The sequence below is a fragment of the Vicia villosa genome, linkage group LG4 (assembly GCF_029867415.1).
Source record: "Vicia villosa cultivar HV-30 ecotype Madison, WI linkage group LG4, Vvil1.0, whole genome shotgun sequence".
Taxonomy (NCBI): domain Eukaryota; kingdom Viridiplantae; phylum Streptophyta; class Magnoliopsida; order Fabales; family Fabaceae; genus Vicia; species Vicia villosa.
In genome coordinates this window covers 177,398,134-177,419,256 of record NC_081183.1, presented here as the reverse complement: position 1 = coordinate 177,419,256, position 21,123 = coordinate 177,398,134, and the positions used below count along the sequence as shown (strand labels likewise).

At 34.9% G+C, this 21,123-nt stretch overlaps 2 protein-coding genes across 2 annotated transcripts; one reads left to right on the top strand and one right to left on the bottom strand.

Moving 5' to 3' along the window:
• Positions 1 to 802: 802 nt before the first annotated feature.
• LOC131596111 (phosphoribosylglycinamide formyltransferase, chloroplastic-like) lies at positions 803 to 7,425 on the bottom strand. The gene is made up of 7 exons (XM_058868679.1): positions 7,242 to 7,425; positions 5,798 to 6,394; positions 2,486 to 2,597; positions 2,095 to 2,271; positions 1,878 to 2,004; positions 1,527 to 1,655; positions 803 to 1,398 (listed from the first exon to the last, which is right to left on the bottom strand). Exons 2-6 carry the CDS (start codon positions 6,201 to 6,203, stop codon positions 1,542 to 1,544), a joined length of 936 nt encoding a protein of 311 aa, XP_058724662.1. The 5' UTR covers positions 6,204 to 6,394; positions 7,242 to 7,425; the 3' UTR covers positions 803 to 1,398; positions 1,527 to 1,541.
• A 4,871-nt stretch (positions 7,426 to 12,296) lies between these two features.
• LOC131596110 (uncharacterized) lies at positions 12,297 to 20,768 on the top strand. Its single transcript, XM_058868678.1, has 10 exons — positions 12,297 to 12,659; positions 12,767 to 12,849; positions 12,949 to 13,026; positions 13,196 to 13,308; positions 13,413 to 13,478; positions 15,027 to 15,128; positions 15,255 to 15,804; positions 17,239 to 17,444; positions 17,617 to 17,780; positions 20,278 to 20,768. The coding sequence occupies exons 1-10, from the start codon at positions 12,499 to 12,501 to the stop codon at positions 20,411 to 20,413; spliced, it is 1,659 nt and encodes a 552-aa protein (XP_058724661.1). The 5' UTR covers positions 12,297 to 12,498; the 3' UTR covers positions 20,414 to 20,768.
• The last annotated feature ends 355 nt before the right edge of the window (positions 20,769 to 21,123 follow it).

Genomic DNA, 21,123 nt, shown 5'->3' with positions numbered 1-21,123 from the left:
AACATGTTTCACGTTAAATCATAAAAACATCTAGTATCTTGTCATAATTGTATAGAATTTGAATTTGTCAACAAAAAAAAAAGGGAAAAATCCATAAAGTCATATATAATTTAGCCTTCAATTCAATTTTCTATTATTAGAAGTATATGTGAACAGTAGCCAATTCAATGGTGTATTACAACTTAGAAAAAAATTATCTTATCATAAACTATCATTTTTATTACGCATTATGCTGAGAAATCAATAGAGTGGTTGAAATTTCATTTGTTATTTTGCGCCAGTATGAGAAGCACTAAAAGCAAAAAGAAAACCAATGATAAGGTGTATCTAGAAATATATTTTCAAATTAATTTTTTAAAAAAAAAAGAAATTTGAAGTGCGTCCAAAAATGCATTTCTTTATTCTATCTAAAGTGAATTTGAAAATGCATCTCCGGATCAATATATCTCAAAATGAGTATCTCTATTAAAAAGACATGGGGTGCACATAAGATAAGGTGAATCCGGAGATGTATCTTCGAACTAAATCTTGAGAAAAAAATAGGGTAAGATTCACTTAAGACGTATTTTGGTGTATAAAGGGTACATCTGGAGATGCATTTCCAGAATCAGCATTTTTGAATTTTCACAAAATATTTTTTCACCTTTTAGGATGAGATTAGCAATTTCCTAAAAGTTTGAAGTACTGGTTGTTGTATCCTGTTGTTGTGGTATCTTCTCACATGGGCTATAGAAAGAGAGAGGAATGATAAATACATGAATGAATGAAAAAATGACAGCAAATGCAGCAGACAAATACATACTATGCTAAATAATGTCAGTCATTTATTTCATATCAGACGACTCAGATCACACAACTAGTAAATTAAATTTAAACAATTTCCACCATTAGTTTAAATCGAACGGCCAAAAGTTGCAACTATGTCACACAGTTGCATCAGAGCATTCATTTTCCAAAACAAAAGTTCCATATATAAAAGTCACCTCACACACAAACGTTCCCCAATGCTTATGCAATATGAGAATGTGCAAGTGGAGGGCGGCGATCAAGACTGCTACCTACTCAATGGAAAATGTTTTATTCCCTTTCTCCAAGGAGGACCAATGCTTTTATGAACACTCCACAAAGCTTATTCAAAATGGGAATTCACATGTGAAGAGGGACCAAGATTGCTACTCTAGGGAGAATCTTTATTCGCTTTATATGAGAATGCAAATTCAACATTTGCCACTTGTGGGGTACCACATGGTAGATAAGTCTTAAGGTCCTTTGAGTTGCAAATTAACATAATAAGTCTATAACAAACAGGTTAGGAGAAAAAAATTGTGGTTTCCTATTTATTGTATTCTGAGAGAGGGTGCCACCTGAATACTCGAGCTCACGATTTGTTAAAATCCCCTGCAATAGGAACAAAATCGCGTCAGATGCAAGGATTTATGGTAAAAAAGATGGTTAAGAAATTAAGGAGAATGGATCGATATATTATAATCTGAGTGCAGGTAAAAGATTAAAAGAGAAATTCTGACCATATAAGTGATAAATCAATAAGTTTCATTAGGATTTTCTTTGCTTTGGATGAGAGGAACACCGTCTTTCCTCCAAACTATACGGTCTTCACATAAAGCCTCTACCACCTCAACATATAATTGGTGTTCCTAAATTTGGAAATCAAAACAACGGAATTATTAAACTGTATTCATTTGATCAAAATCAAAATGCTAAATTATTAGTATTTTGTTGCATAAATGCTGTAATGCATGAATGCATCTTATGATAAATATATTAATTAAATTTCATATGGGACTGAAGTTGATCATTGGTTTAAAATGCCACAATTTTTTGGGAGCTGCTGATTGATGATTATAAACTGCCATTACCTCTTTTAGAACCCTAGCAGCCAACTCTTCTGCAGTATCATTAGTAAGCACAGGGACAACACGCTGGGCAAGGATACGCCCTGTGTCGTAGTGTTCATCCACGTAATGAATTGTAGGACCTGAAAATCTAACAAAGACAATGATGCAAGTATAAGTAGTAAGGAAAAAGCATAAAAATGTTTCATAAAAACAACATACTTATGTTGAGAGAGCGTACCTTGCGCCAGAAGCAATTACTGCTTTATGTACCTTCATACCATAGTGGCCCTTGCCTCCAAAAGCTGGAAGAAGTGATGGATGAATGTTAAATATTGATCTTTCATAAGCTCGGATCAGTTCCACTGGTATAAGTTTGAGGTATCCAGCTAAAAGAATAAAATCCACCTCCAATCTCCTGTAGAAAATATGAACCTTATGTTATATATAATCATATCTCCATGTACCATATCTCCATTCTTTTTATCCCTTTTGCTAATTTAGTCATAGCTAAATTGATTTTTTTTTTTTCCTTTGTGTTTCAACTTTGATGTAAAAAAGTCACATATCATAAGCATTAAATACTAACAGTTAAATGCAATAGCAGAAAATGAAATAAAGAAACGTCTAACCTTAGTGTATCAACAAGCTCATTAGGAGACAATCCATCGGATTCATCCTTTGCTTTAGGGAACAATATAACTGGTATACCATTATTTCTTGCATACTCAGCACCTCCACACTCTGGTATTAAAATAAAAAGGAAATTTTAGTAAGACTAAAGATTTAAAGTAAATCAAAACAGTGTCAATATCTCTGTAGTCAATAGCGGTGACGCATTGCATCGCAGTGGCCCTGGGCTACGTAATAGTATTGCCGTGCGGTACAGTGTTGCAGTGTAGTACGCTGTTGCAGAAGTAGCAGTGTGTGTTATGGCACTATCAAAGAGAAGGACAAAGGTGAACACCGAGAGAAGAGAGTGCAACAGTAACTAAGTGCAGGGACATTGTTTGTACTTATGCCATTCTTTTGGAATCACATGGTCTACAGTCTTAAGGACACGGTCTACAGTCTTAAGGACACGGGACCTCTTTTGCATGTACTAAGGCTTGTTGATAATGAGAAACAACCTGATATGGGTTACATCTATAAGGCTATTGATAGGACCAAGGAAACCATGATGAAATCTTTCAATAACAATGAGGACAAGTACAACGATATTTTTGTCATCGTTGATAAAAGATGTGAATGCCAACTTCATCAACCATTACATGCAGCGCCATTCCTTTAATCATCAGTTTGACTATGGTGATGCAAGTGTCGAAGGGAATGATGAAACTAATGATAGGCTTCTTAAATGTAGTGAGAAGCTAAGTGCTACTAGTGAAGAAGAGGATGAAGCTACAGCTGAACTAGCATATTACAAGAGGTCTGAAGGACTCTTTAGCTTGAAGACTGCAATAAGAAATAGAACTGCTATGGCTCCTGGTAGGTTAAAGTGCTTTGTTTCGATAAATTTAATTAATCAGCTTTTATGTTAATAGTAATCTTACTTGGTTATTTGTTACAACTGAGTGCTGGAAGACTTATGGGCATCATGTTCCAAACTTGCAAAAAATTGCAATTAGAGTATTGAGCTTGACATGCAACTCTTCAGGTTGTGAACGTAACTAGAGTACGTTTAAGCAAGTAAGTAAATGTGATTTTGGCTTAGTTTATTTGAAGCATTGATTGGTATATTATAATGGTTGTGAAAGAAACTAATATTCTTTTTTGAAAACATTATAACAGATACATTCCAAGAAAAGAAACAAGCTTGAGCTCCAAAAGTTGCTAGATTTGGTTTTTGTCAAGTATAACCAAACGCTTTAGGAACGCTTTGACAATCGTGACTTGATTGATCTCATTGCCTCAACTTATATTGATGTTTTAAGTGAGTATTTGACCGGAGAATGGGTGAAGATGAAGTAGCGGGTGGAGCTGGAGATGATTTGGTCTATGAGGGTGATACAATGACTTGGAGGGATGTTGCTAATGCAACAGGACTTGGTGAGCCAGTAGTAGTCACTAGGGGCCTACGAAGAATGAGGAACCAAGCTGGCCTGTCTACTCAGAACATAGATGAAGAGGAGGAGGAGGATGCTCAATAAATTTCACGTGATAATGACGATGAAGAGCTAGAAAAGGATGATGCGGAAGACCTTAAACATGATGATTATGATAGTGATAGCCTTTAAGGAATCACTTGGGTTTACTCGAATGCTTAGATATTTTACTTTGAGCCTTGGAGGCTAGAACTTATTTCCTATTTTGCTTTATGTTATGTTTGAATATTAGATGTGTTATTTTGAGGGTTGGAGGCTAGAACTTATTTTCTATTTTGCTTTATGGTATGTTTGAATATTAGATGTGTTATTTTGAGTCTTGGAGGCTAGAACTTATTTCCTATCTTGCTTTTATGGTATGTTTGAATATTAGATGTGTTATTTTGAGTCTTAGAGGCTAGAACTTATTTTCTATTTTGCTTTTATGGTATGTTTGAATATTAGATGTGTTATTTTGAGTCATGGAGGCTGGAACTTATTTGCTACTTGAATTATATTATGTTTAGTAGCAACGAACTTTGATGATTAGTAATGAATTTGTTTCATTTTGTGCATTCTTCTGGGTTTAAGTTGATATTTGTAGAGCTCTTATTGTTTCCCTAGACTTTGATGATGCGGCCATAGTGATACCGCTACACTGCTGTGGCATTTTGGGGGTCGGCCGCCATGCTACGTTATCTGCTACTCTACATAGCTATGGCATTTTGGGGGTCGGCCGCTATGCTACGTTATCTGCTACTCTACACTGCTATGGCATTTTGGGGGTCGGCCAATATGCTACGTTATCTGCTACTTACTACATAGGTCAATATAATATGCCTAGTCACGTGTGACTAGCTGCCTCAATACAAAAAGAAGTTTCATTCTTTAAGCTATATGTATAGTTTAAGAAAATAGACATCCATGCCATCTTAATCATGAGATTGTGTTATCGCGGTTTCGAATAGCGGCTGCAATATTAAGTTCCGATATTCGTGGAGCGGATTCTTTCTATTGATACAACACCCAAACCCTAGGAGGGAACTCCCTCCGGCACAGGGAAACCTCCCCCCGACGTCACCCTTATGAGCAATCTCTCTATGAATGGAAAAGGGGTGCTTCAGATCAAGAGTAATCAATAGTGACAGGGCTAAAACAGTAAGTAAGAATGCCGCGTGAATTCTACGAAGATAGAAAAGCGGAGTTCTGAGCAGACTTGTAGCGAGATAGTTATATTTTTTGTATCTTCTTAATAACAAGCAAAAAATCAGGAAAGCTAGCCAAGACCATAATACGAGGATCCCTCTCATTCAAACATTAGGGAGACTTTACGGCATCGCACCGCAATTGCGGTGTGAACATCAATCATGTGTACAGACCACATCGTAACCGCAACAGCCACCGCATAAGACCCTTTTAGCCACTATAACAACCGCGTCAAGATGTCTCTACATTGTTCGTTGAAATCTTCTCAGACATAAATTTTAGACCCTACTTAAGATTTGAAGAAAATTTTGACATCTTCAGTATCTCGCAACTGTGTATGTCAAGAGTCTCTCACAACTGTGTATGTCAAGCACCTCTCAACATATGTGGAGCAAACTGAAACATTTCTATGGTGAGTAAACATAAAATTATTTCACACCTATGCCACAATGCGCAACAACGCAATCGCAATGTAAAACCATGTGTGTCATCAATTAAAATTGGAGAGAATGTGCTTATAGGAAAATTACTAGTGCAAGAATCCAGTAAAGAATGTAACTAAGCTCAACGATAATAGAAAATCGTTAAAAGTTACATCATATTATTATACAAAAGCACAAATGAAAGTAAAGGGGTAACTAGATGGACAATTACCGCTTTTATTCGTAACCAATACAATGACATCTCCATGAAGTGATCCCCTTTTGGATGCCTCGTGAATTGATTTGAAGTTTGATCCTCCACCAGACACAAACACTGCCAACTTTTTTCTTCTCCCCGTGACCTGAGTTCTCACCTCGTGCCCCTTGTTTGGATCTTCAATATCCCTGCTACTGCTACACCATACTCTCCTCCTAGAGCTATAACATCCACCTCTTTTTGCAATATTGATAGGATAATAAGCTCCACTCAAAACCTCAAAATTCTGGGACTGAATAGAAGGGTATGAAGAAGAAAGTAAAGAAAGGGGTTTCAAAGAGAAAAGCTGCTTTCCAATTCGAATTGATGGTGCGGGTGATAGTTTTGGAGAAAACCCAGAAACCATATGTTGAATTTCCATGAAAATTTTGGTCTGATAAAAAAAAACTTTGTTCTGTTCAATACTATGAGTTGTTCAAGATAAAGAAAATCTCGAGGTTGTGGGAATAGTTTAATAACTGTAAATGGTGGCAGCGGTTCGAGGGATCAAAAGGAACAGAAAAATCCCTTCTCCAAAAGATGCTAAACAAAATAACTCCAATCAATTTGTAGCTGTTAAGAGAGAAAAACAAGAAATTCAATATTCTAGGTAAAAAAAAATATAAAACCGCACAGATGATCTACAACAACTAGACTGATAACAAGAATACTTCATTTTTCAAAATCAAGATTCTAAATAAAATATTTTGGCCTAGGTAAAACTAAATTGTAGAATCATAAGAATCTATTTGTTATTAAAAATAAAACTGAAAAAAAAAATCATATACATGATATATGAATGTTATCCCATATCATCCATGTCAGATATCAGTGGCGGTTTTTAGACTCTGCGAAATGGCAAATATTGGCTGATATCGCAGACTTTTCCATCATAATCTGCTATGACAGCACCACATAGCTGCATGTGCGACAGGATTTTGGTTCTCCACCATCTGCCATCGACAACACCCGGACATATATACTTATGTAACATGAGAGTTCAATGGAGATGCACTCTCACTATAAAATAGTATAGTTTTACATTGTCAAACAATTAATTAAAACCTATGTAATACCGACACCTCTGAAAAATGGTGTTTCTGTGTCTGTGTTCGACGCCGACGCTTACACCGAGACTTGTGATTACCATTAATTTATTTTTTTCAAATTATTAGCGGTGTTGTGTTCGGGTCTCGGTGCTTCATAGATTGCAACTATTATTAAATAAGCTCATTTTGTAATCACATTTTATAAATAACTGCAAAACAATTGATTCTCAATGAACTAGTGCATGTCTCATTTTCTCAAACTACAATACCATCAAAATATCAATAATTCAAATATTCAGTTGCTTAATAAAAAAGCAGAAAATCGCAACAATAAAGCAAAATAGTGGATATGAAGTAGATAGATAACTCACGCTGGGAGGAGAAGACGATGGAGAGATAGAACTCACGCTGGGAGACGAAACGAACCGAAAACCCTTCCGCTGTAACGACGAGCTTCACGGTGGCCGGAACTATGGCCGGACTCACAGGATTGGAATGGCTGGGAAAGTATTGAAACAAAAAATAAGAAATTTTTAGGTTTTGGGTTAAAAAATGAAAAAACATTTTAACTTCAAATTAGGGGAACGTGTTTTACTTTTAAAAGAAAAAATTAAAAATTTTACAACAATTTTCGTAATTATTTACGCAATATTAATTTGATTTAAAAATAGTATTAATTAGAGGTTTTGATTCAAATTTAATTTTAGACCTGCAATAATATTAAATTAAATTTTTTAATATAGAATTTTGATGTCTAGTCTTTACGGATACCTGGTTTATAAAAAAAAATCTTAAATTCAATTTTTTTTTTGTCATTATTATTTTTAAAAATATTCTATCCCATATTTTAAAGTGAGATTAATTGAAATACACTAATGGCTTTGAATTTCTTGTTTTTTAAGGTCTTCTTTTTTTTCTTGTTTGTGCATCAAAAGTTTTTTCATATTGTGTCACAAACATGTTTAATCGATAAACATTCAAGCACTTGAATTTAAAAAATTCTTAAAATATTCCTTTTAGTGGTAAACATTCAAGCACAAAAATCGGAATATATAAGGAGAAATCCATTTTTCTCGAATAGAGTATATCTTGTTTAGTCATTGATTATCTTGTGTACTTGTTAAAAGTACAATATGTGACAACAGCTAGTTATTAAGGATTGACAGTGGTTTTCAGGGTTTCTTGAGAGGTTAAAGTTATTTCCCAGAAAGACGCGAGAAGCTTTATATGTGATATTTGTGTAAAAAATTAGATGTCCCTCCTCAGCAATAAGATAGAGAGATAGAGGTATTTATAAAGCTTTAGGGTGTTAAACATGAGAGGAAGTCATGGACCCTCCTTCTTAGGGCCCAGTAAATTTATACTAACACATAATTCCTTAAGCACAAGGATTTTGCAAAAGGATCGAGTGATTTAATCTAGGAAGAAGTTAATTTATTATGGGCAGGACTTTCAGATGAATCCCTCAGGTGAGACCTTAAATTGAGTTCCTCAGGCGAGATATTAAGTTTAGTTTATTAGGCGAGACTTTAAGTTTAGTCTTTTAAGTGAGACATTAAGTAGAGCCCTTCAGACAAGACTTTAAGTTGAGTCTCTCAAGTGAAACTTTAAGTTGAGTCTCTTAAGTGAGACTTTAAGTTGAGTCCCTCCACAAGACAAGACTTTAAGTAAAATTCCTTAGACCAGACTTTAAGTTAACTCCCTCGAATGAGACTTTAATTTGAGTCTCTTAGTCGAGAATTTAAATTAAGTCCCTCAGACGAGACTTTATGTTGAGTTCCTAAAAAAAGACTTTAAGTAAAGTCACTCAAACGAGACTGTAAGTTGAGTCACTCACAAGAACAAAGCTATAAAATTTATTTAGTGGGGGAAATATTTAAATATAAATTATTAATCTTTTTTATTCTTAAAACTAAGAAAATAAAATTAGTGTTTAAATTTATTTATTATAGAATATTGTATTTTATATTTAAAAATAAATAAATATATTAAATTTAGGTGCAAAATATTGTACATGACAAGTAGTGCAAATATTTGATTTTGCAGGATTAATATTCCTAGTAGTTTTGCAATTAAATAATTGGTTATGAGGTCATCTATAGTTCAACTAATGTGTTGATGTTTACTGTTATAGTATGATTTATGAACGAACAAGTTTTTTTTTTGGGAAATTTACTCGATATTATTGTTATTTAGAATTATTTTTACGAAGTACAAATAACAATATTTATAAGGATAAAAAAGTAATTTGATTTTAAAATCCCTCCCCTCCCCTTGTGAATCTAACATACATGTTGTTAAAAACATCTCCCCTCCCCTCCCCTTCTTGAACCAAACCTATATTTAGTTAAATTCCCGCCCCTCCCTTTCCCTCCATTCCCTTTTCCTCTATTAAATTCCCTCCCCTCCCCTCCGTTGAACCAAACGGACCAAAAGAATCCATAGATGTTATGCTATGAAAAACTTTTGGTGATGATAATCTATATTTGGCATATGACATTAATATAGCGTAGCAAAATGAGAAATTATTGTAGCCAAAGTCATTTTGTTTAAATTTATGTCTAACTTGTGTTTTGTTATTGTTTGTATGTTTTTAAACAAGACTAGCCCTTCATATTCAAACTTATCATTGATGGAGAATATTAAGTCCTTTCACTCTCATAGTATGCGACATAAAAAGGAGTAATTATAGAAAACTTTAGGGTGGAATGAAGATTCTAATTACATCTTTCATTGGATGATGTCAAGTAACCCCAAGTGTATGCTCGGAAAGAAAATATATGCCGAAGTAATGAGTACAATGTAAGTAAGATATCAAATAGAAGTCCTAATTGTGAGAATAGTTCTAATTGTGATCAACATGCATAGTGAACTTAGATTTTCCTCACATTAACTTGATATAAATGAAGTAAGAAAAAAAGTTGGCACCTCATTAAAAAAAAATCCTTACCCACGTAGGGGAAAATAGTCTCACCCTATTTTTCAGAGCAACCTTAAAGAATTTTTTAAGTTACACGCGTGAAAGGTTAACACGTATCACCTGAGAGACTCAATGTCTCATCAGTAGGGCTATGCATTACAGCGTCCGAGGAACTTAGATTCCTCAAACTACTTAGACTCTCGCATGAGGGACTTAATGTCTCCTCGGAAAGAATCGCTTCTAATAAAAAATGCCTAAGAGGCACGACCTGTGTCAAGCCATGTAGACTTGATTTCTAATATTCATATAGAGCTCGATAGGAGTCCCACCCGAAAGGTTAATACACCTATCCTAAGGGACTTAACATCTCATCAACCAGGCTACGCACTATCGTGTCTAGAAGGCTTAAACTCCTAAGGTCGAGTAAAAAACATCGCCCCAGTTCCCGAGATACTCCCCTTAGCCGCAAGTGAAAAACACGTTGCCTTTTGCCGAAGGCCTCGTGTCTGAGGAACTATGTAGTGTTATATTTGCAAAAGGCCTTATCTAGGGTGATGTCCTGGGACTGCCCAAGAAGAGGCGATGACGAAACATCACCCAGAAGGAGGTACTGCCTCACCATTGAGTGTTATCTCGCCCATACAAAAAAACGCGAGATAAGTCGTGTCTGTGATAAAGAGAAAGTCAGAGTCATTACTGATTCACGTCTCCCTTGAAAATAAGGATTCAACTATCTGCTATTTGACTAAGTGGGCGGTGACCTTTTCCGAAAAAATATATGTCCTAGAAACCTCTATAAAAACATTACCCCTCTAGGGGATCAAGGACAAATCATAACTTATACGACAGACTCTAAGTCATATATACTCTCTACTATTCGAAGAGTACTACGCTCACTACCACAGTAACATAAACAACCAATCTAAGTGCCCCTTTCAACCTAGCATCGCCGACCGTCTGCAGGATCTCTCACCTCATGTGAGCTGGTTAGTTAAACAACCTCAAAACCACCACACAAGACTTCTCGCCGTCGTGAAAAAATCCTCACAAACCAAACAAGTAATATATCTATAAGGGCCTCTGATCTCTCTGTCTTTGCAGGGGGAACACCTACATCCTATACTTTTTGACCAGTACAAATTAAAACAAATGTATTTTTGAATATTTGTCAAGGGAGAGATATATAAATCAATCCAATATTTGTCCTTGTATTTTTATGAAAAAAATTTAAAAAGTAATTTTTAAAAATAATTTTCATATATAGATATATAAATATTATTGGAACTCCGGAAGAACTCCTGAAAGTTATAAATTGCTTAAAGAAATAGTTTGAGATAAAGAACTTGGAAAAAACAAATTCATGTATAGGACTACTAATTAGACATTTGAACAATGAAATTTTTGTAAACCAAGAAATATATAACAAAAGTGGTAAATTATCTATATGTGAACAAATCTTATATGTTATCTATCCCAATTATTATTAGATCATTAGACGTGGAGAATATCTTTTTATTCCTTAATAAAAGGATGCAAAACTACGTGGTCCTAAAGTACCAAATCTTAATGCAATTCGAGCACTAATGTATCTTGTTAACTATATACGCCATGATATATCAAAATTAGTCAATCTATTAGCATGATATAGTATTTCACCCACACAAAGACATCAAAACATAGTCAAACATATACTTTAATACTTTAGAGTTGCATGTTACCCGTGAGATCCTTATCACAAACATGTTACTTATTTACTTGTAGTGGTACAATTATTTAATACACCTTAAACAACTCATATCAACTACTTCTTTAAATCATGCCGAAGTTTTATCATTACATGATGACACTTGTAAATAATTTTTTTAACCAATTAATACAAAAGATTGGTTTTTATCGTCGAAGAGATGATCACTTAGTTGAAAAAAATAATTAAATATATTATACACTTTTTTTCACCATGATTTTGTCCCATTAAATTTTACTAATAACGTATTTTTAACAGACAATTCTCTCACAAAAGATATGCACTCGTATTTTCTTCAATATAATTTTTTCATTGAATTCTTTTTTAATATATTGAGACATATCCTCAATTATCATCTAAAAAAGAGTATTATGAATAGTAAATGTTAATGCTTTTGTTTTTCCCCTTCTAATCAACTTCATCCACTTATGTATATTAAGTGCACATATTATATTTTTCCGTTTGGAAGTACCATAAACAAGACTTATTTATATTATTGTATGATATAAATGATTTTTTTTAAATAAAAATACCCAAATAATCATGTTTTCAAAAATTCTACCTAACTACCATAATACAAATATTCTAATTTCTCTCTAACTTTTGTCTTGTCTCTTTCTATATATATCATGAAGTGGTTATGAAGTGGCAATTGGCGATGGATTTGGCAGGGACAACAACAGTACCGGACTAAACCGGTGGTATAAAGTTAAAAACTATCTATCATTTTTATTTATAAAAAAATCCAAATAATAACAATGATTTTTCAATCATCAATGTGTCCGTGCACCATACATTTCAAGTGCCAGGTTTGAAATGAGATGGGAGCTTCCCTCTCACGATACTCACTTCACCATGACAGCACATAACTAGAAAATCTAAATCCAAAAATTCCCTTTAACACTAGTTCAGTTCGTTGTTTGTTACTTCGCACACAACAGAACCAAACCCTAACACTTCAAAAATGGAGGAATCAGATAACAGAAGATTGCTCGAGAGGGAGCGGGAGCGACACCAAATCCAACAGATTCTCGAGCTCGATCTCGAGGAATTGCAGGTCGAAGAAGTCGACGAGTTTCACGATTCTTCCGACGACGACAACAACGACAACCACCGTGATCTTACGTAATAGCTATCACCGTTTTCCATTTTCACGATTTGTCTATTTGAGTTTTCAATATTTGTTGTGTGGTACTGACAGTCTTTTGTTCATACTCTTTGGAATGCGATAGTGTTGGCTATGGTAGTGCTGGCGTTGTTCCTGGTGAATTCACTTACAACACTTGTTTAGCATCCTTACATACATATTTGGGCGGTAGGTGTTTGACTTGGTTCTATATGGTTTTATGTACAATATATATGGGATTCCAATTGGATTGCTTGATTTTGAATTTGATATTGCTTGTGTATGTAGATGTTGAAGACACGCACCATCGGGCGACTTTATTGGATGGTGGGACTGTATTGAACCTTCCACTTTTCTATCTTCAAGGTATCTGTGTTGTCCTTTATGGATTTTAGTATAGCGGTTTGGTTTATAGATATCTCTTGAACATGTTTAATGAAGCTCACAGCATTTTTTATATTTGTATTGTCATTGTGTCCTGCATGTAAGTGTTAACTTATTGGGAGAAACATTCACTAATCCTTGCAATATTCAGGAGTTGTGCTCTTTCCTGGGGCTACTCTTCCCTTGAGAGTTATTGAATCCAATTTTGTGGCTGCTGTTGAGAAATCTTTGAGCCGAGTTGATGTTCCTTACACCATTGGTGTGGTAGGTAAATTCCTTATGATAAATGCTTGTGATTCAGACATGCTGTGGAGTCTCTTGTCGTTTTTCTCAAAACACATGAATCTAACAAGCTTTTCTCTTTCCAGATCCGAGTTCACAGTGATACTGAAAATCGTAGGATGAAATCTGCAAGCATTGGGACAACTGCAGAGGTATATCCTCTCAAATCAATCAGTGTACTATTAACAAATTGAAACAATTATTTGCGTTTGCATATTACCTGTAAGATATGAAATCAATTTCAATCTTTTAGATTATGGGATAATGAATAAACTGCCTGTCTGTAGGCAGGAGTGAGTCCTAAAGAGATATGACAACATCATAGGTGTTTATTTGGATAGAATATAAGAAGTTAGTTAGTGATAGTTATAGTTAGTTGACTAGCTTTAGAGAATTAGCATACTTAGAGATTCACATGATTTTGGTTGTCGTTGGATGGGTTCTAGAGACAAACCAAGGGGGCAAATGGGTATTATGTGATATAAATATCTGACTGTAGACCTAATGTTCTTAGCTCAAGTTGAGGATAGTATGTGGTTCTCCTGCTATATCCATAGCTCAAATGCATATCAGCAATGGGATCTCTGAGATATGGTAACTAGCAATGTTTACCAACCGATGTGATTAATGAACCAACCCCAAGTACCTAACAGAAAGGAGGTAGTCTGGAGCACAACCCTTGTTTTTTAGCGCACAAAACAAAGATTCACACTTGAACGGTAACAGCCTGTCGAGTTGAGAATGCTCTGGAGATGGAAACTCGAAATGGTCACACAAGTAGGAGCTGGAAGACAAAATCAAAGTTAGGAGCGCATTAGATATGTCATCGTGCCTCGTACAATGGCATCCTTGTGGAGGGAACTTTTTTTCTCAACTACTATTGAGTGAATCACTAACCGATAGGAGTGCCCAAATTCATTCTTTTACTATTCCTACAAGCTACAACAATATTAACCAGCAATGATTCTACAAATGTTGCCATTAATGACCATGGTAGCTCCTTAACAACTTTGGAAATTACAGGAGCCAAGCCTATACAAATGATGGAGCATGGAGATAGATATTATGAGATGAATTAAATCGGAGGGAATCATTCACACTACAGTAGCTACAGTAATGCCAAAGTACTCTAACTGATTTTTTCGTTTTCAACCTTGAGAGCAAGGTTGATCTCAAGGTTGAATTTATGCCAAATCCTAATAACTTGAAATACCAAATTATAAGATTGGACTGTTCTACACTAATTAAATTATCATATTTTCCTAACCGTTACACTTTTGTAGTTCTATACGTAAATACAGAGAACGTTGAATCTTATGCAAATAAAATATCGATTAATCTTGTAATAATTATTTTTCTACATGACATATTTTTTCTATACATCCAACCTGAAATATGAAGTCTTTGGTTGTATTACAATTCCATGTACTTTATAAAGTTTATGTCCGTGAAGTTCCGTTACTTGCCGAATGTAATTCTGCATAACCCGTCTGATGCAGCTGAGGGACTGGGATATGCAGAGCTGAATTACTTATATCTTATTTTTTTGAGATAATACATACATCTTATTTGTTAATGCAAGATAATCTATTGATGGGGGTTAACAAAGTTCATATGTATTTTTAAGTCTCAATCTTGCCATAGTTAATCATATTATTGCATCAACCAATTTGTATTGCTTGCTAAATTTATCTCTACAGATTCGGCAGTACGGGCGCCTAGAAGATGGTTCCCTTAATTTGGTTACTCGTGGACAACAACGATTTCGCCTAAGACGGTGTTGGATTGATGTGGAAAGAGTGGTTAGAATATTATCATGTTTCCTGCTTTTTCCTTTTAAAAATTAATCTTCACAAGATTTTATGTTGGTGAATATTGATTTTTTTTGGTTCTCATTTTCTTTCTTTGGTCGGGGTGGTTCTTCTTAGCCTTATGGAGAGGTCCAAATAATTGAGGAAGACATACCATCGCGAACTCCAAGGGATGCTTTTGGAAAATTAACACCCCTAAGTAATCTGCCTTGTTACCGTGCTGCCTCAAGCGTGTTGTCTTCCAAGTATTCTGTTGATGGCCAGGGTTCCGAAAATGAGGAAAGTGATACAGAAGATAGCTTTGAGAATGAACTTTCACCAGCAGCGAGAAGAATCCATCAATCACTCATTCGTACCAATAATGAATATGATGAATCAGCAAGCAGCAGTGGTGATAAATCGACAGATGAGTCAGATCAGGAAATTAGATCCAATCTAGATGACCCAGACACCTTAATGCTAGCTGACCATGAAAAAGATGCAGAAAATATGGATTCTAGAATTGGGAGCTGTTCCTCTTCTGGAAAACAGCCCTCCATCAGAGAAGGGCTTAATTGGTGTTCTAAAAATAAAGACCCCTACTCCTCACATAGAATTTCAAGAGCATTCTTGCCTGGTTGGGTGTATCGTATGTTTGACTCCTATTGGCTTGCACAAAGGGCTGCAGGTAGCTCTTCCTTGCTCCTTCTAACTCTTTATCAAGCCATTTTTTTAAGGTTAAAAACTTAAATGGACGTATTTATAATATCACTATTTTTAGTTGCACTAAGTCTTGTTTTTATTTTCTGCATGCTGATTATTATGTATGGTTTTTAATTTCAAAGCTCAATCTAAATGGAAAATTCTTACGAACAGTTCATGCACTCGTCAGAATGTCTAAACAGATTCACCGAATTGACAATACTCGTAAATCTATGCTTATCCCTATTTTGATATTTGTTTAAGGATAAATCTTATTTCTAGAGTATATCTATCGCAAATTTAAATAATGGGTCCTTTGTGCTTTCAGAGTATCTATTGATCAGAAGCCCTAGGCAATGTTTTTTTAAATCAAAGCTGAAAGCTCACCAGAAGGCCTAAGCCCTCACTTGTTGTGCATATTGGCATGATTTTCTGATTAGAGCTTTTTAGTGTAGGAGAGAGATTATACTGAACACCTATTGCTTTCCTCTAGAATAAGAAGCATTTGTCACTACTAATATATCACTTATATTTGTTAATTAATCTAGCTTAGTGTTTTAGTACAATAAAAGAGAGCCTTGGTGCAATGGTCGGGTTCTTGCCTTGTGACAAGATCACAAATCCAAGTCATCGATCTATTGCAAATGATATGGCTGGCTACAGTAGATCTATAACAGGTCTGACCCTTCCCTAGACTTCACATTAGCATCAGCCAAGAGCTTCATGGTACCAGGTTGCCCTTTTTAGTGCTTTGACACAATTTACATATAGTTAGTAATTTAAAACACAATTTCAAACAGACGATGGCATGTGATTAATTAATTAATTAAGTGGGTAGCAGTGAATACTGCATTTGCCCAAAGAAACCTTTGGAACTTTCATCTCAAACAATAAAGCTCAAGCAACTTCCGTTAAGTGTCTGTTTTTGCGCCCAACAACTCCATTTTGTTGTGGACCGACAATGCAAGATGATTGGTGAATTATGCCATGTTGATTCATGAAAGTATTAAATTGTACAGAAAAATATTCTTTGCCATTATCACTTCGGAGAATGCGAACATGACAATTAAACCGAGTACGGATTTAAGCACAAAAATTACAAAAAAATATAGTTAATAACCTAGATCTGGATTTCATTACATATAACCAAGTTGCACAAGAACAATCAAGTTGCACAAGAACATTCATCAACAAAAGTAACAATACTTATAATCAAAATTTGAGGTTATTGGACAAGGACCCAAAACATCATAATTAAACAATGCTTGAACCCTTTTATTTAGACGAGGTAAGGTTAGGTTTTTTTTACGGCGGCAAATTTTTGTGAACCCTAATACTTAATACTTAACTTTAGTAATATATTATTATAATATAACTCTTTAATACTCTAAAATTTAACAGTAATATTCATGATCTGTAGATATGTGGAAGCAAATCATTGGTGCACCAAACATGGATGCTCTTGTTAAGAAGCCTGATGTTTTATCATTTTCTATTGCCTGTAAAATACCTGTTTCTGAATCTACAAGGCAGGAGCTTTTGGATATTGATGGTATCTCATATAGATTGCGAAGGGAAATTGAACTACTAGAAAGTATTGATCTAATTCAATGTAAAATCTGTCAGGTAATCATCGTCAACAACTCTCATAATATTGTGTTTTTCAAACATTTATATAGGATATTTTAGTATAATATTTTAGTATTAACAGGATACTATCGTAATATAATTATTCTTTCCAACTTTCATTGAGTGCAGATATTAATTTTTCTCCTTTTGCAATATTTTAAAATTGTAGATTATAATTGCAAAACGGAGTGATATGCTGGTGATGTCTAGTGAAGGTCCCGTTGGTGCATATGTAAATTCAACTGGTTACGTGCATGAGATAACAACTTTGTTCAACGCAAAAGGGTTAGCTCTCAAGGGGCCAGCATTTACAAAATACAGTTGGTTTCCGGGGTATGTTTCTGCCCATTTTCTTTTCTGGTGAATATTCTGAACTGTTGATTATTTCTCTTCATGTGTTGGAGTATGCTATGTTATCACTACTAGTTATAACCAAATCATCCACATAAACTATGATCCTATACAATAAATATAAAGATTCTAATATATCTTCAACAGTTTTATAATATATAATTTCAGAGTATAGTTTAGTCACTTATTCCATGACATAGATCTTGATTCTCGTATTTCTTGACATGGTATTTAAAAATTAATTAGAGCAATCAAAATCCATGAGTCTAACTCTAAGAGTCCTACATTGGATGAGATAGGATATTAAAATGAGTTTATAAGTTTTAGACATCCCTCACTCTGCTAACCAGTTTTATACGGGTTGAGTTTGGTTTAACCCAAATTTTAAGATAGCATCAGCGTCTATCAAAGATCCATCAAATGAAATGCTATCAGGACACTCTGGTTATGCTCCAAATATCTAGTCGTGGATGTGAGGAGTGTGTGTGTGGGTGTTAAGAGTCCCTTATTTGATGTGGTAAGACCTAAAAATGAGTTTACAAGTGGAAGATATCCTTCACTCCACAAACTGATTTCGTATTAGGTCCAACCTAAATTCTAAGACATGGATACCGATGGGCCCATAGTCAAATGGAATTTCTTGTTGGAAATCACACTTCATCTCCAATTTCTAGTCTCCCTAATGTGGTCACCTCCAAAGGCTAACCCTCTTGTCTTCACCATGTCAATGCCTTTGAGTTTGAACTACTAGCCGAATGAGCGGTGCTAACTATGGAACATATTTTTTATCAAGCTTTGGCTTAGTGGTCGAGTCAAAACTATATGGATTATTCACCATCTCAGCTGTCTCTGGCCACACTTGAGCTTTTTTATTGGGCCCAGATTTATGCCCATCTCACTTGTGAATTGGTTTGACCGAGTCCAAAGTCTTATTTTCTACATTGACGATACTCTGACATCTGAATGGAGTCTGCCAAAATCTCACTAGTGTGATTGTTCCAGAGGTTGGAACACTGCCTCTCAAACTATCACAAGAAAACAATATGTTTTTAAAACAAATTAAAGTAATGATTAATGAGGCAACTTAAGGATGTTAGAGAAGTCAGAGAGTATCGCCCAAAAGATAGCTAGAATGATTATCAAACTCTGAATATTGTTTGATAGGAATTGCATAGTAAATTCATAAAAAGGCTACGGGGCCCTATTTTTAGGGATACAAGGCATCTAATCCTAAATAAAAGGGAGATTGGTAAATAAATCAAGCTAATAACAAAGTAATATGAAAACTAATCTTCTAAGATTCTCTAAGATTAGAAACCGATCTTAGGAGATAAACACGGGCTCACGCACGTATACACACACACACGCTTAACAATAAAGCAAGATATTCTAACATAATATCAAGATATTATGAAATATTATTTTATATTCTCTTAGACTTGTTCTATCTTCATGATGTGTTTTTTATCCTTGCTATCGATTGTGTTCAACTCCTGCCTGAGATCACATAAGCTTAGAACTTCGAGTACACTGGGAAATCTGCCTTAATCATTGGGATTCAGTTAGACTTAGATGAAACCTCAAGCTTTAGTGGTCAGACGCGGTGAGACTATACCCCGAAATCTTAATGGTTATACAATATTTCAAGCTATAGTAGTTAGACGATCCTTCAAGTTTGTGGCCTCGTTGATACCTAAACTCTAGGGGTTAGACCACCTTACGTTCAGTGTGGTTAAGCAATGCTGTTCAGTGTGGTTAAGCAATGCTATATGTCAAACTACTTCACTAGTCATACAATACCTCAAGCTATAACAGTTACACGCTACTTGGACTGTTAAGTTCTGCATATACTAAAGTCTGGGCTATAATGTATGTTCAGTGGTGGAGCTTGAGTTATTTTGTTAGGGGTGTCAAACCAAATGCCGTATATTATACAAAAAAAAAAATTGCAACTGAATCTTACAGATCATGTGGTTCAGTGGCAATTTTTGTTTGAAAATTACCTCTGGGCAAGGGGTCAAAGTCTTGACAGGACATTTTTTATAAAATAACAATACAATAGAAATACTTTCTAGTCCTGAGCAGGACATTTTTAAAAGAAACTATAACAGGAATACCCAAACAATGCCATGTACTCAGGACCTAATGTTTGGAAATAATCCCCCTTGCCACTACTCACGACCTAATATTTGGAAGTATATATAATTTTGGCGTGGCCAAGGTTCCTAATGTCTGTGTATGCCAAACATAAAGCTATTCAAATGTATTTCATATAATATAATTGCTCAAGCTTTTATGATAGTCGGATCATGATATGGTGTGAGAACGGTCCAGCAGTGGTTGCAAGATCCTTGTGACCCTGATAAATTTTGTCTCGCACTATCACCTCCGAGAATCTTTCAAGCTGTTTTTTTTTTTTTTTTTTAATTTTATTTTATCATGAAGCTAATACGCAATCCAATCTCTTACTTTTTGGCAGGTATGCATGGACAATAGCTAACTGTGCCACCTGTGAAACCCATATGGGGTGGCTTTTTACAGCCACGAAGAGAAATCTGAAACCTAAGTCATTTTGGGGTATACGTAACTGTCAAGTTGCAGAAGAAGTGCGCTAAAACGTTCAATAGTGTTGCAGCTGTAGTGAAAATCTGGAAATCCAGTTTCATATTGCAGTATAAATGCTGATGATCCAAGTATATATATGGAGGTTTTATTTAGACCACAAGAATCGGAGACCTTATAAAAGTTAAAAGCTGTATATACATACATTGTTGATGTGTATTTTACTTGCCTTTTACTTGTCCCTGAAACCAGCCTACAAATTTAAGGATTATGAGATTTATGCATGGTTATTGGATAAAAAATAGTTCAATGAATTGTTTTGTTACAGTTCGGATTGCGTACTAGTGTTGACATTAAATTCTCGGAATGCATCTGAGTAAAAGATCAATGGAGTATTTTATTTTATTATCTTTTCAGCCAAGTGTTTATGATTTGTAACAGTTTAAAAGAGGCCTCGTTATCTTTTTAAGGAAGTCTCTAACACGCACCCTCTTAAAATAAGAGAATTAAGAGAATTGTTAAAAATACCATATGGATTGCTATGACTAGTGTTTTAAAAATCGGATCGGACATCAAATCGGTGAGGGTATTGGGTCAGTGGTTTATTGGTCGAACCACTGGGTCACTAGTTGAATCGCGTGACTAAATCGGATTAAACCGGATAACTCGGTTGAATAGGCCGTCATTATAACAAAACTATATAGGTATAAATATTGTTGAACATGATGATTCAGTCTCTACAATATATAACTGGCACTTAAAT

Bases quoted from the DNA above. Each gene is read 5' to 3' on its own strand.
- LOC131596110 (XM_058868678.1), top strand. From the start codon at position 12,499: ATGGAGGAATCAGATAACAGAAGATTGCTCGAGAGGGAGCGGGAGCGA. The intron at 13,027-13,195 runs GTATCTGTGTTG...TGCAATATTCAG, and splicing joins TCCACTTTTCTATCTTCAAG to GAGTTGTGCTCTTTCCTGGG. The intron at 17,445-17,616 runs GTAATCATCGTC...TTAAAATTGTAG, and splicing joins TTCAATGTAAAATCTGTCAG to ATTATAATTGCAAAACGGAG.
- LOC131596111 (XM_058868679.1), bottom strand. From the start codon at position 6,203: ATGGAAATTCAACATATGGTTTCTGGGTTTTCTCCAAAACTATCACCC. The intron at 2,598-5,797 runs GTAATTGTCCAT...TTTTAATACCAG, and splicing joins ATTGGTTACGAATAAAAGCG to AGTGTGGAGGTGCTGAGTAT. The intron at 1,656-1,877 runs GTAATGGCAGTT...TTCCAAATTTAG, and splicing joins CTGCTAGGGTTCTAAAAGAG to GAACACCAATTATATGTTGA.